The 12,889-nt window shown below is 46.2% G+C and overlaps 1 protein-coding gene across 1 annotated transcript in view; it reads right to left on the bottom strand.

Annotated features, from left to right (window-relative positions):
- Positions 1-5,776: 5,776 nt before the first annotated feature.
- samd4a (sterile alpha motif domain containing 4A) overlaps positions 5,777-12,889 on the bottom strand; it is a 19,503-nt gene continuing 12,390 nt past the window's right edge. The window contains exons 4-6 of the mRNA XM_079340342.1: positions 11,859-12,132; positions 8,626-8,709; positions 5,777-6,462 (exon numbers count right to left, since the gene is read on the bottom strand). Coding sequence (XP_079196468.1) covers positions 6,434-6,462; positions 8,626-8,709; positions 11,859-12,132 — 387 coding nt within the window. The 3' untranslated portion in view covers positions 5,777-6,433. The remainder of the gene's footprint in view (positions 6,463-8,625; positions 8,710-11,858; positions 12,133-12,889) is intronic.

The raw sequence follows: 12,889 nt of genomic DNA, 5'->3' as shown, positions 1-12,889 counted from the left end.
TGTGTGTATGTGTGTGTGTGTGTGTGTGTGTGTGTGTGTGTGTGTGTGTGTGTGTTGGAGGGAAGAGGAGCACTAACGACCTGCTCCAATGTTTTTTCGTGGCCTTGTGAAGAAGGACGGCCTGTTTCTTTGGCCCTTCAATCATTGTAACTTCATGTACTGTTTCATTTCAAATACTTTTTAATCAAGTTGAATAAATCTGTGTGTGAGCCGTGTGTGTGTGTGTGATCCGTGTGTGTGTGTGTGTATGTTCACTGTTCACTCAAACTACTTTATTTGTGTCACCATATTAAAGCAGAAGACCTGCAGATTTGAGTTACTACGGGCTGATGATGTTTCGGTGATGGTGTTACTTTTTGACCTGCGAGCTGAAGGTCCACAGCTGTAGGTCAAAGGTCAACCCCCCCCCCCCCCCCCCCCTCTGCAGCTTTCTGAACTCTCTGAAGTGTAAAAAAGAAACACGAACAAAAGTGAAACTTCGCTGTAGCCCTGAGGCTCATCCGAGGGAGGATCTGGCCTCGAGCCCGGGACACGGAGCCGATCGTGGACTGGATCTGTGACAGAGGCATGACTCAGCAGATCTGAAAACAGTTTTATAACTTCACATTCATGCATTTCATTTAAACATCCGCCCCTCAGTGTTCAGTGTGGGGCCAAACTCAAATACAACCTTGAAAATGTGTTTACGTCTGCAGCGTGTCCCCGCCGTCTGCCAGCGAACCTCAACGTTTCTGATAAACATTTGTACTCGTTTTACCTGAGCAGCTGATTCAGGATTCAGCGGATCCCGATGTGTCCCTGAGCGAGACGCCTCAGGTTGCTGCCGCTGCTTCCTCTGCAGCGCGTGAGTGTTAATGAATAGATTAGTTAATACTGATGGAGACGCTGTGAATATGGAGGAGTGACCTGCTCTGAGTAGTCAGTCCTGTGTTTGAGCGAGGACATAATGATCCGTTTAAGAAGGCAAACATGTCACAGAAATGCACATCATGTTTTCTCCCCGTGAACCTGAAATTATTTAAATGTGACTTTGGCGCCCTCTAGTGGTCAGAACACAGAAGATTACACAACCCTTAATAAACGCTTCATGATTTTCATCTTGGTTTGTCACTCAGAAATAATTAAAATACAGATTTTAAACAGCTGGCTCACATTAATAAACCTGTGAGAGGATGTGCAGAGATTTGAGAGCCAGCAGGTTATGTCCCGACAGAGTGAGCTTTACATCTTAAAGAAGAGCCAACATGTGTGTTTGATTTGTTTAGTTTGTCTACATCCACATATTTTCTTCATGATTTGTACTTCCTGTTCGGCCTCGAGGTAAATCAGATTTACAATCCTTCTGATAGTACTGAATAATCCCACCCCAAAACTCTAAGAAGATTAAAACAAGTGTGAAGCCCTTCTGCAAGAAAAAAAACAAAAACAATCCACACACAAAGGGAGGAGTTACAACTTTTTTTTTTTTTTAATGTATAACAGGGGCATGCCAAGTCACAGCATTCTGGTACGTCGCCACAAAATTACAGCAAGACACTTTGAAAAACAAAAAAAAACAAACAGGATGTATTCAAACACTCACGCTTCACTGTCACACATTCATTCACACTGTTTTATACAGACCACAATAATTCATAACTTCATATCAGCAATAAGAAGTACCTACAGAGTGCGCGCGCAACAGACCGAGCTCACGTTCACGCCGCCGCCGCCGCCACGCGCATCAATCCAGAGTTTCCTCTCAAGAGGACGCTGTCCAATCACAATCGTTTCAACTCTGTAGTAAGGTTGCAAAACTTTGGATCACTCGTGACTCCTTTACAATCCTGGTCCTCTTCATAACATCAGATCGGCTCTCTCACCTCGACGTGATGAGGTCACCAGGGGGCGTTTAACGATTCTCGTCCTCGACGTAGAACGAATTCAACCTGAACGTTTTTTGGCATCAGCTGCGATTGAAGGAACCGTGATTCACGTTTGGACCTCTTTTTTTTTTTTTTTTTTTGTGCGCCCAATTGCTTGTGAATAAATCTGGGAAATAACACAGTCCTCCAAATCGACTCGAATCGTCGACTGATCGGCCGAGACGAGGAGTCCTTATCACAGTGGGACATTTAAGAAGCCTAAATAGAAAAATAGAAATGATGTTGAACTCCTCCTCACAGTGATCAGCTCGGTGACATCACGACTAAGAGCTAATGATGAGCAACAATCTGAGGATGTTGGAGCTGCAGCATGAACGTGACGTGACGCAGCAGTCACGACTTTCATCCTGTAACACCACAAAGTCTTTTTTGTGTTTTTCTTTTTCTTTTTTTTTCATCCATATAAAACCATTTTGACATCTGGGCTGAAACATCTTCGAGTACAAAAAAAAAGGCACTGCCATTTGTTATTCTAAACACGACTCTCCCAGCCTTGTGCATGCAGGTTTAAAATATAAATTACACTTTTTTTCCAACGCTCTCCCTCGACTCTTTTTCCTTTTTGTCTTTTTTTGTGTGTTTTTTTTTTCTTATTAAACATACAATATTCTTTTGTCAAATATATACGTAAGCCTGCAGTCAATACAGGACATCGGCTCTTTGATAAAATAAAAACTAAGGGAAGAAGTAACGGAGCACAGTCAAGCGGTAACACTTTGTTACAAAGTTGATGCTGCTGAATTTACAAAAACAAAACAAAACAAAAAAGTCTTGGCATCCCATAATGACATAAACGGACTAAATTGCAGAGTCTATGACAAAAATAAAAGATATAAAACAGCATAAATGTGTCAACTTAAAGTACATGTTTTTGGAATATGGAGGCGTTGTTAATACTGCAGTGTGCGCGGCGTTAGAAGCGCTCCTGAACACCCGCACAGCTCATCACGCATTCAGAAGAAAAACAAAAAGCATTTGGTTTGAAGAGAAGAAGAAGAAAAGGTTGAGACGTCCGTTCAGACTCTCGATACAAAAAAAAACAGGAAGCTCCACTCTGTTATGGCGTCTAGAAAAATCACATGAACTCGGGTTATTGAACACTGTCAGTGAGTAGTTTGTACAAAATGCGGCACGGACACGACTCCAGAACTCAAACATGGCACCATGATATGAAAGTTTAAAAAAAAAAAAAAAAAAAATACTGCAAAAATAAAAACCACAGTCCAAAATAATCCCTTTGATTTCATACGACTGCCGATATCAAAACATGTCGCGTCTGCAGAAATCATTTTATTCATATGAACAAATCCCATGAAAACACACACACTGACATGTTTCATCGACCTCCAACCGGCCTCTCGTGTTTTCTAAAAAACTACAATACCCAGCTGATGCAGGACGATGACGTAACGTTATGGTTCGTGTGTCCGAGACAGACGTGACAGAGGAACCTGCTGGAAACTTTTCATGGGATTTGTTGACAATCGTAAAAACTCTGTCCGCCTCTCCCACTCAGGAGCGCAGGCGAAGCTGCTCACACAACCAACGTTTAGACTCCGGATCCGAACGGACCGGTCTACTTCCTGGCCCGCCAAAGACTAAAACAACATCCCTGTGCCGACCCGTGTGTGCACACAGCTCCTCTGACTCGACTGATGGATCCGTGAAGGATCGGCCGCCGCTCTCAGCTCCGCTGCGACCGCAAAGCTTCATATGAAAAATCTCAACATGACACTGATAGAAACGGAGGTTATAGATCAACAACGGCACAAAATAAAGTCAACAATAACTATGTTAATAATTGAGATGTACGTATGGTCACCAGCCATAACATGTTAATACATATGGTACTTTAAATAATAATACACCTAAATGAGTTTAAGTATCACCTCTGCAAAAAAGAACTACAAAAAAAAAAATACAAATAAATAACTTTATCAAATTTAAGTACTGATTCATGGCAGTGACACTGAAAGGAGCCTCAGGTGTGACATCTTCATCCCGGTTCAGGATCTAAAACGCTCGGATGTCACCTTCAGGCTTTGGAGGAGTCTTCAAACGTACAGCTGACGTCTGATTGGCTCTCAGAGTTTGAGAGCAAAAACAAAACAAAAACAAAACAAACACAGCTCGAAACATCGCCTCTGTGCGCGCGCGCGCGTGTGTGTGTGTGAGAGGACCGAGTGTGCACACATCCTGAGTGCAGTCTGAAGACTCAGTCGCTGCATCTTACGCCACCTTTCACTGATGAAGACGGCGGGCGTGGCTCCGGTCAGTAATAAACAGTATGTTGCCGGACCTTTCGGTGCATGCGAGTGTTTGGTTGTACAACCTCAGAATGAATCAGGGCTTTTCACAGGCCTCTTCATTTCATTCGTCTTCGTCAGGAGACGTGAACGCTGAGAAGGCCGGACTTTCTTTCGCTTTTTTTTACGATACGTGTTTTCTGTTTGTCGTAAAAAAAAAAAAACAGGCGCGCGTGCTCCTGTAACTCCATTAAAGAGAGGCGTTCTAACTCTGCTCGCCACCGTCAGACAAACCGAAGGTCATCAATGTGGAAAAAACGCTCCGCCGCAGGAGTCAACGCTCCCACCTGTTGATGCTCTGCAGCCGACCTGCTACGTATTCACCTCGCTCTGTCGCTTTGAGCCGCTAAACATCTGGATGACTTTAGTGTATCAACATATATATCAAGTGCAGAATACGAAGAAAGTACTACTGAATTGAAACAAAACTCGAATACAGACAGGAAACAATAATAATCAGTAACCCTCACTGATGAGCAGTCAGGACTCAAAGTGAACCACTTCCTGACCAGCTTCTTTCCAAACAGACATCATAAACCGAGGATAAATATTAAGACACAGAATAACCATGAGATTCCAAATTGGAGAAAAAAAAAAAAAAAGTAAATGAATCCCATGTAGGCCTGCACATACAGGACAGATAGGAGTCCATGAATTTCCCTCGGGATCAATAAAGTATCTATCTATCTATCTATCTATCTATGTTTCTCCTGCCATGACTGCGTTTGACCAGCAGGTGGAGGTAAGCACTAACGACTCAACAATCTCTGGGAAAAATCTCCCTTCATGGATCGACAGTCTGTGATTTCTCTGATGCTGTAATCCTCTCAGTCTGAGCGGAAACCGGACCGCCACTCGTCGTTTCACTATCGTCCTTTTTCCACAAGAAAAAACATTTTAGTTGTAACATGCAGCTTCAGCACATCACCCTGCTTTAGAAAAAACCCAACATCTGAACATGCAGACAAATCCCACTGATGATACAGCTGAATGTATCTCATATAAAAACCTACACTGTGCCTACAAAGGCTGTGAATACAGAGAGTTCATACAGTACATGCTATGGATAAACAATATGTCACTGACCTCTGCCAAGTTCCCTTCTTCCTACACTTACTCACATGAACAAGACATGACATCATCTTCCTCTGCAGCCAATCAGAGGTCCTGCCCCTGAAGTCTTCCTCCTTTAAACATCCGCTTCCCTCTCCTTTTATCACTTCCAACTTTTTTTTCCCGTCTTTCTTTCAGCTACTTCCTGTGTCTTTCTCCTCCATCGGCTCCTTCCTCCTCCTCTGATCCCTCCTCAAAACTTCTTCTCGCTTTGCTCGCTCGCTCGCTCGCTCACTCTGCTCCCTCTCTTTTCTAGGTGGTCAAACGTCGGAGCAGACGCGTCTCTGTCGTCGTCTGCTGCTGAAATAAAGAATAAGGCACGTCGTTTGTAAACTAGCTTGATTACTACTCGTGGGGCGTAAAGCTGGTAGAGAGCCGAGGCCTTACAGAATATCAAACACTTCATACCTGAAATTCATCCATGTTTCTGTACCCTTTGAAAGTAGCATCATTATGTAAACAATAAATACATACAAAACAAATTGATGATTTTTTTTGTTGTTGTTGTTGTTGCCCCCACCCGATACTGAGCCAGAGGCCTTCCTTTGTGCTCCGTCGCTCAGTCTCACTGAACCTCACGCTGTTCAGGCTCGGAGGTACTGTGGCAGACTTCGAAGATGCCACGAACTGTAATCGATGTGCGGAGACCAGAAGGTGTCAGAAAAAGGGGCTTCAGCCCCACCGGGCCTTGGTTCCCCCGTAAACCAGCCTCTCCTGTCTGATCCGACTGCAGTGCTGCTTTTGGCCTCCCCCGGGAGGGTGGCGCTGTTCACACACTTTTTGTGTCCTGGCCGGTGTTCGACGCTTTCTCTCTCTCTCTCCCCCCAGACAGACGCAGGTGACGGTGAGCATGCTGACAGAGCAGGAAGTGTGTTTTGACACCCCGATGGACGGTCCCCGATGTGTAGCTTTTGTTAGCCCGTGAGATGGTTGGCTCCCGTTGTGTTGATTCCAGGCCCCGATCCTTTGGTTTGAGCTCTGCTACAGGGAGAGAGGGGGGCAGAAGGAGCTGGTGACCTCGAGGTGACTTGTCATGAGAGAGCCTCGCGAAGTGGCGCTGTCCCACCTGCTCTCACTCAGGTCCTCCTTTCATATTGTCGATGTGCGGTCTGCACCGTCTAAACAGGAAGGACGGAGAAAAGAAAAAACGCTCGAGTTAAAGACATCTTGATACTTCGTGGTTAATTAAACAAAAGTGCTCGAGTGTAGAAGTGATGGAAGTGACTTAATGAACAGCGAGCGGCCGGAGCCCACACTGTCATGACGGGAGAACAACACATCTGTCCAAACAGCGATCAGAGGGAAACAACAGTCTGACAGCTGCAGAGGGAAACGCTATCAGGCGTCACACCGGCGGACATTTTTATTCCACAAACAAAGAGCAGTTCATCGTGAAACTGAAAGGGCGGATTAATTAAATAATAAACAGGAAATCAGTGTATGTTATACTTTATGAATTCAATGTAACACTGTTGTTAAACACAAAGACTGACATACACACTTGAACCTGATCCCAACCCAAGTCCCAAGTCCCAAGTCCCCGCATACTGAGATAATGTGCAGCAGGTTTACGTTTAGAGAGGCTCGGTGTGTTTTAGATCGATGTAGTGTAACATCGTCAGACCTCACTGGACACTAAACTGTGTTTTAGCGCTTGGTAAAATGTTGTCTGAAACGTTCACTATGACGCACCGTCGTCTTTGAACTGATTACGGTCACTCTGCGGCGTGCAACTTCCCAGCATGCACCTCAAACTGAATCTTTTCTGATTCCAGTCGACCCAGTATTTCAGTGTGTCTGCATGAATATGAGGCAATCCTCCCGGTTGATTTGGACACACTGATAAATCCTCACTGGTGATTTCCTGCAGCCGGTCGGATTCAGTAACCAGGTTTAGTTTGAATGTTTGAGTGTAAGATTGAAGGGGATGAAGAGGGAGTTTCTTCAGATTTACTCACTCCTTCCTTCTGCTCTCCACCTCACACACACACACACACACACACACACACACACACACACACACACACACACACACACACACACACACACACACACACACACACACACACACACACACACACACACACACACACACACACACACACACACACACACACACACACACACACAAAGCAGCACTTGTCCACCGTTCTGATCTGAGCACTGAGGCCCACTGTCTTCACCTCAGTCCAGATTTGGGATGGTGGGGGGGGGGGCTGGCACTGACTTGAACCCGGACTTAAATTCACTGTACATGATGTTTTGCTTAGTTTAGTGACGGACAGACGAGAGAGGCCACGCCCACTTCACTGTAACGCTGACACACTCGTCTTCTTCTCCTCCTTGGCTGCTCGAGGTTCTCTTCCAACACTGAACACTTTCCAGCCTTTAAAGAACCAGAACCAGAACCAGACAGAGGGACTGATCTGTCTGAGGTCACCTTCCTTCATGTCCAACATTTCACGGATGAGAACCAAACGAAGATCCGAGACCACATGGTACTGATGAAGAATCCTGAATGAAATTACGTCTTTTTCTTCTTCGTTTTTTTTTTACAACTTCTCCTCACGTCTTCTCTTCCCACAGATCCAAACTCACCGCGGCGAGCTTTTCACACAGCAGGGTAAATGTGCAGAGTGTTGGTTTGAACTCCTCAGCTTTAAGATCACCTGAGTCACTGACTGGATGACTGATGACATTTCTGGGCCTTTTTTTTTTTTTAGGACAAGAACACAACACAGAGGTTTTTGACGTGTCAGATAAACCCACATCCTTTACGGACGCTCGGATGGTTTCGAGTCGTTTAAAAACACGACACCGAAACAACAGAGCCCATTTATTGGCGTTTGGTACCAAAGTAAAGGATCCGCACCGTGATCCGTTTCTGGTACCCTTTTCTCGCTACACTGAGAACTGAACCAAACCGGACCGCTCGGTGGAAACGGGTCTTAAAAGGGAGGATAAGCTGTCAGTCGTCATCGGGCACATCCTGTTTGGTCCACTAACTTGTTTCTGTGTCTTGTGTCCGGAGACCGCGTCTGTTCTGACAAAAGACTTCTTAAGAGCAAACACACACACACACACACACACACACACACACACAGAGTGAAAAGGTTCCTCGGCAGGCAGGAAGCACAGAGGCTGAGATAACAACGAGAACACGCACGGTCATCAGAAAGCAGGAAGCACACGGAAACATCCCAACCCTCCGTACGACCACACGTTTCATCTCTGCGTTCACTGTAAGCGTCAGAATCATCTCGTAAGACGGCGGCTGTTACCTCCCAAGGCGTGCTCCGTCATACTCAGACACAGAGACTCAAGGCGGTTATTGATGTCTGGCTCCGTCACCGGTAACTGAAGATCTGTAAAGTTAGAAAAAAAAACAAACAAACAGGTCAGAATCAGTGATCACATAATATTTAAATCAAAGACGTGAATTATAAAATCCTGATGGTCACGGCAGCTTCAGCCAACGACTAAAACTTGAATCACATGATTCCTGAAGCCGACGCTCTCAGCGTGGCAGACACTCTGCACAACAGCGGTTTCTGATTAAGTGTTGAAACGCTGCGTGAGACAATGACTCCACACACTCCCCACACGCCTTTGATCCTAATTAAACACAAGCATGATAATCCCTCCACCTCCCTTTTTTTTTTTTTAAGAAGTCAGCTTTCAGAGGAGCTGGCGAAGGACAAAAGAAATGAATTCAGATCAGTTTACTGGAACACTGTGCTCCACTCGAGCAGAGTGCGGCCGCCGTGGTCAGATCACAGCTCGCTGTTAACTGAGGCACGCGCTGCATCAAAACAAAGACTGCAAGCGTTTGACTCCCGGCTGAAGAGCGACAGGCTGGACTCGGAAGAAAAGTTTAACATACACAGCTGATAAGAATAATAATCCTGTTTAAATGTCTTTTCTGAATAATTAAGTCAACAATGACGAACTAAGGAGCTCTTTAAAAATCCAGAGTATACAGCACATGTGGTTACAAGTCCTTAAAATCATTGGAGGATGTTAAAGTCGGACTGTGGTTTAAAATGTAGGTAGTCAAAGAAGCGCCAGGACTGAACATTTTCACCACTTTTAGATGATTTATGACATTTTCAGTTTGCAGATTTATCCCAAATAAAAACAAGGAGTACGAAACTAACAGTCCTTAATGAAGCCACGGGTGTCCAGCTTGCTGTGCGTTTAGGAGCGCGTGCATGTCCGCCTCGTCTCTATGACAACGGCTGCTGTATGAACGACACAGCTCCGTTTGTTTCCCCCCCCCATCAGACACGCAGGTACGAGACACGATCACAAGGCAGCAAAGAATAAGGAAATATCAAACGTTAGCAGAAAGGGCGCCGGTGACATCGGTGACCCCAGGCGGCTAAAAACGCGCTCTACTTTTTCAGAAACACGTGAAAAAAGACGCCGGCACTCAGAAAAAACAGGAGGCGGACACGTCGGGGCGTCAGAGGCTGAAAACATCACATGCATTCATCTTTAAATGTTGTTGTTATTGTGAGTCTGTTTTGAAAAGGGTTGGGTTGATGTTGGAGGAGGGAGTGTGTGTGTGTGTGTGTGTGTGTGTGTGTGTGTGTGTGTGTGTGTGTGTGTGTGTGTGTGTGTGTGTGTGTGTGTGTGTGTGTGTGTGTGTGTGTGTGTGTGTGTGTGTGTGTGTGTGTGTGTGTGTGTGTGTGTGTGTGTGTGTGTGTGTGTGTGTGTGTGTGTGTGTGAAGCCTAGCGACCCCTTGGAGCAGTGTAGTCCTGAGCCGGGTCTTCACACAGGCCGGGCCGTCAGATTGCGGTATGAGAGAAAAGCTGAGTTAGGCCCAGTCGTCCACACTGGGCTATTTATAGGCTCCAAATCCGCCCAACACACACCCCTCCACCCCCCGCACACACACACACACACACACACACACACACACACACACTACAGCGACGCAACACACACTCTGAAGGAAGCTGTACACAGACATGCACACTTCCTTCAGTGGACGTTTTCTTTCTCCACCTGATGGCCGAGCGACGGAGCAGGGGAGAAGTAAAGCAGCCTTTCAAATCAGCCACTCAGGGCCCCCGACCCAGAAATAACCGCCCATGGAGAGCGACGGGCCCGAGTGCATGACTCTGCACAGTCACAGAGACGGAGGCTTGAGAAAAAGTCCAGAAAGAGAGAAAGTCTGTGAGAGAGGGAAGGGGAGGAAAGTGGGCCAGAGAGCCGTGTAGCAGCTGCACAAAGAGCCTCATTGTGAGACGCTGACTCTTTCCTCCCTCCCTGCCTCTCCTCGTCTCTTCCTCTCACATACAGTCTGCACTCTTTTTTTTTTTTTAAATCTGTTTTTCCTCTTCATTCTAAAAAGAGGACTTTGTGTTTGTGTGTGACGGAGCAGAGGAAGTCCCAGCTCGCTGTCCTCTGCTCCTGCGGTACAAAGTCCAGTCAGCAGAGGTTACTACAGGTCATTCTGTCTGACACCCGTCGATGACCCGAGGCTGTGTGGACACTTTGAATGGGAGGCTAAACAGGTGATGATACAGAAACTGAACTTAAAAATGTCAAAATGCTGAATACATTGAAATAGTGTTTTGTTTTTTTGTTTTTTCTCCCGGAAACATTGAAAACAGGGAAAGGGAATCGTGTGAGAAGTGAATGTTCTGGGATTCATTTCAGGTCCAAAGTCAAGAGAATTTTTTTTTCAATCGAGCGTTAGGGGTGGAAGTAACACTTAACCCCATATCACACTGATTACACTGCTGGATGGAGGTTTGTGTCTCTGAAGTCAGGACTAACCTGGATGTCCTCGCTCGCACACTCACTGACTCTGACGTGCTTCACGGCTGCGTCACAGTCCAGTCGTGATATGCGAGGGGGGATTTTAATGCAGACTTTTTCGAGCCCTTTACGCACCCTCTCCCCTGTCTGTGAGTGAGAATAACTGCAGACAAGAGCGTGAGGGAATTACCCATGATTCACAGCATTGTGACGTGAATCATAGGATTCCCCCGGGGAAGCTCGTATGAATGGAAAGGTAAACGAACGCCACCAAACGGAAAAAAATGGAGAGAGGGTGAACGATCATGGAAGGAAACCACGCTCTCTTCACGGTCTAAAAGTACACGTCTGTTAACCAAGAGCTTTTGTCTCAGGGTCACGGCTGTGAGGAAAGAAACAAACATCAGGCTGTCATGGTAGCAGAGTGGCGTTGGAGCGCTTGCGGCCTGGTGCACGCAGAGGAGGTGCAGATTGAGTCTGAGAGAGACGGTTCGGGCACTGCCAGTGTGAATCTTTACGTCTCATGTTTCGTAAGCCTTCGCCCACTCATTGTTTTACTGGCACAAGATGACGAGCGTGACTAAGAAATGAAACTGAAACGACAAAAACCCCCCCCTCAGTTTAAAAGAGTGAAGCGAAAAGAAAGAGAAGATCCTTCTTTCATTTCACTGCTGATCTTTGATATAAAACGAAAGACATGCAGGTAGATAAATGTGTCATGTTGTGTGTGTGTGTGTTTCTTACCGGTCTGCTGAAACATGACCATGGTTTGTGGCGTGGTGTGAACTGGCAGCGAGCGAGTCCTCTGCACGGAGCTGTGGGTCCGGCTGGGCATGCTGTTACTTCCTCCTGGGTTTGCGAACCACAGACCCTGAGGAGGAGGAGGAGGAGGAGGATGAGACATGAACACCTCTGTTTGAAGAGTGTCACGGTTGAAATGATTTGTATCATCTATCAGCAGATACTCAAAATCACTTCTCAGATCTCCTCTGCGCTGTGAGCTCAGATTGTTTTGCTGCTCGTCACATTTTTATGGGAAAATAACACTCGTAGTTCTGGTTCATCAAACACACGTCGTACAGTTCAAACAGTGACGCGTGACACGGCAGACTCTGACGTCACCGCCCTGAATTTAAAAAAAAAGGACGTGGCGTTCAGATGATCCACGCAGGGACGACAAAGATCACGTCATCGAAGACTTTGGAACTCAAACTTGTTTGGGTTGAAAATAAAGATGATTTTCCACACTGGAAGTAAATGTGAAAGCTGCAGAACACAGCTGAACGAATCCACAGAGAACGACGCCTCACGCAGCTTCTGTTCATTTGATTTGATTTGACTTTCTCGCTGCACAGAGACACACGGGCAGATCGTCCCATCGTTGTTTTCTCACATAGCTCAGACTTTCACCGATCAAAGAAAAAAAAATCAAGATCACAACTTCTTCAACTTTTGTCACCCCCCGTGTTCCTGTCTGGATGTCTGGCCCACACCAAATGACAGGCTCAGACGCCCCGCCACATGAATTCCTCACTGTAAACCTGCCTATTATACCCCCCAAAGCATCCCCACCACATACCCCCCTCCCCTCACCCTCTCCCACTCCGCCCCCTCCTCGCGGCCCTCCAATGCCACGGGCCAGAGAAAAACAGAAATGCCTGTGCACTGTTCTCACTGCCTCTGACTGGCTCCCTCGCTCTCCCTCTCTCGCCCCTCCTCCTCCTCCTCCTCCGACACCACAGCTACCTCTCCCAAACTATGACTCACATATTTCC

The sequence above is a fragment of the Symphodus melops genome, assembly GCF_947650265.1.
Source record: "Symphodus melops genome assembly, chromosome: 3".
NCBI lineage: Eukaryota > Metazoa > Chordata > Actinopteri > Labriformes > Labridae > Symphodus > Symphodus melops.
The sequence above is the reverse complement of the archived record's forward strand: the minus strand, read 5'-3'. Positions and strand labels throughout refer to the sequence as shown.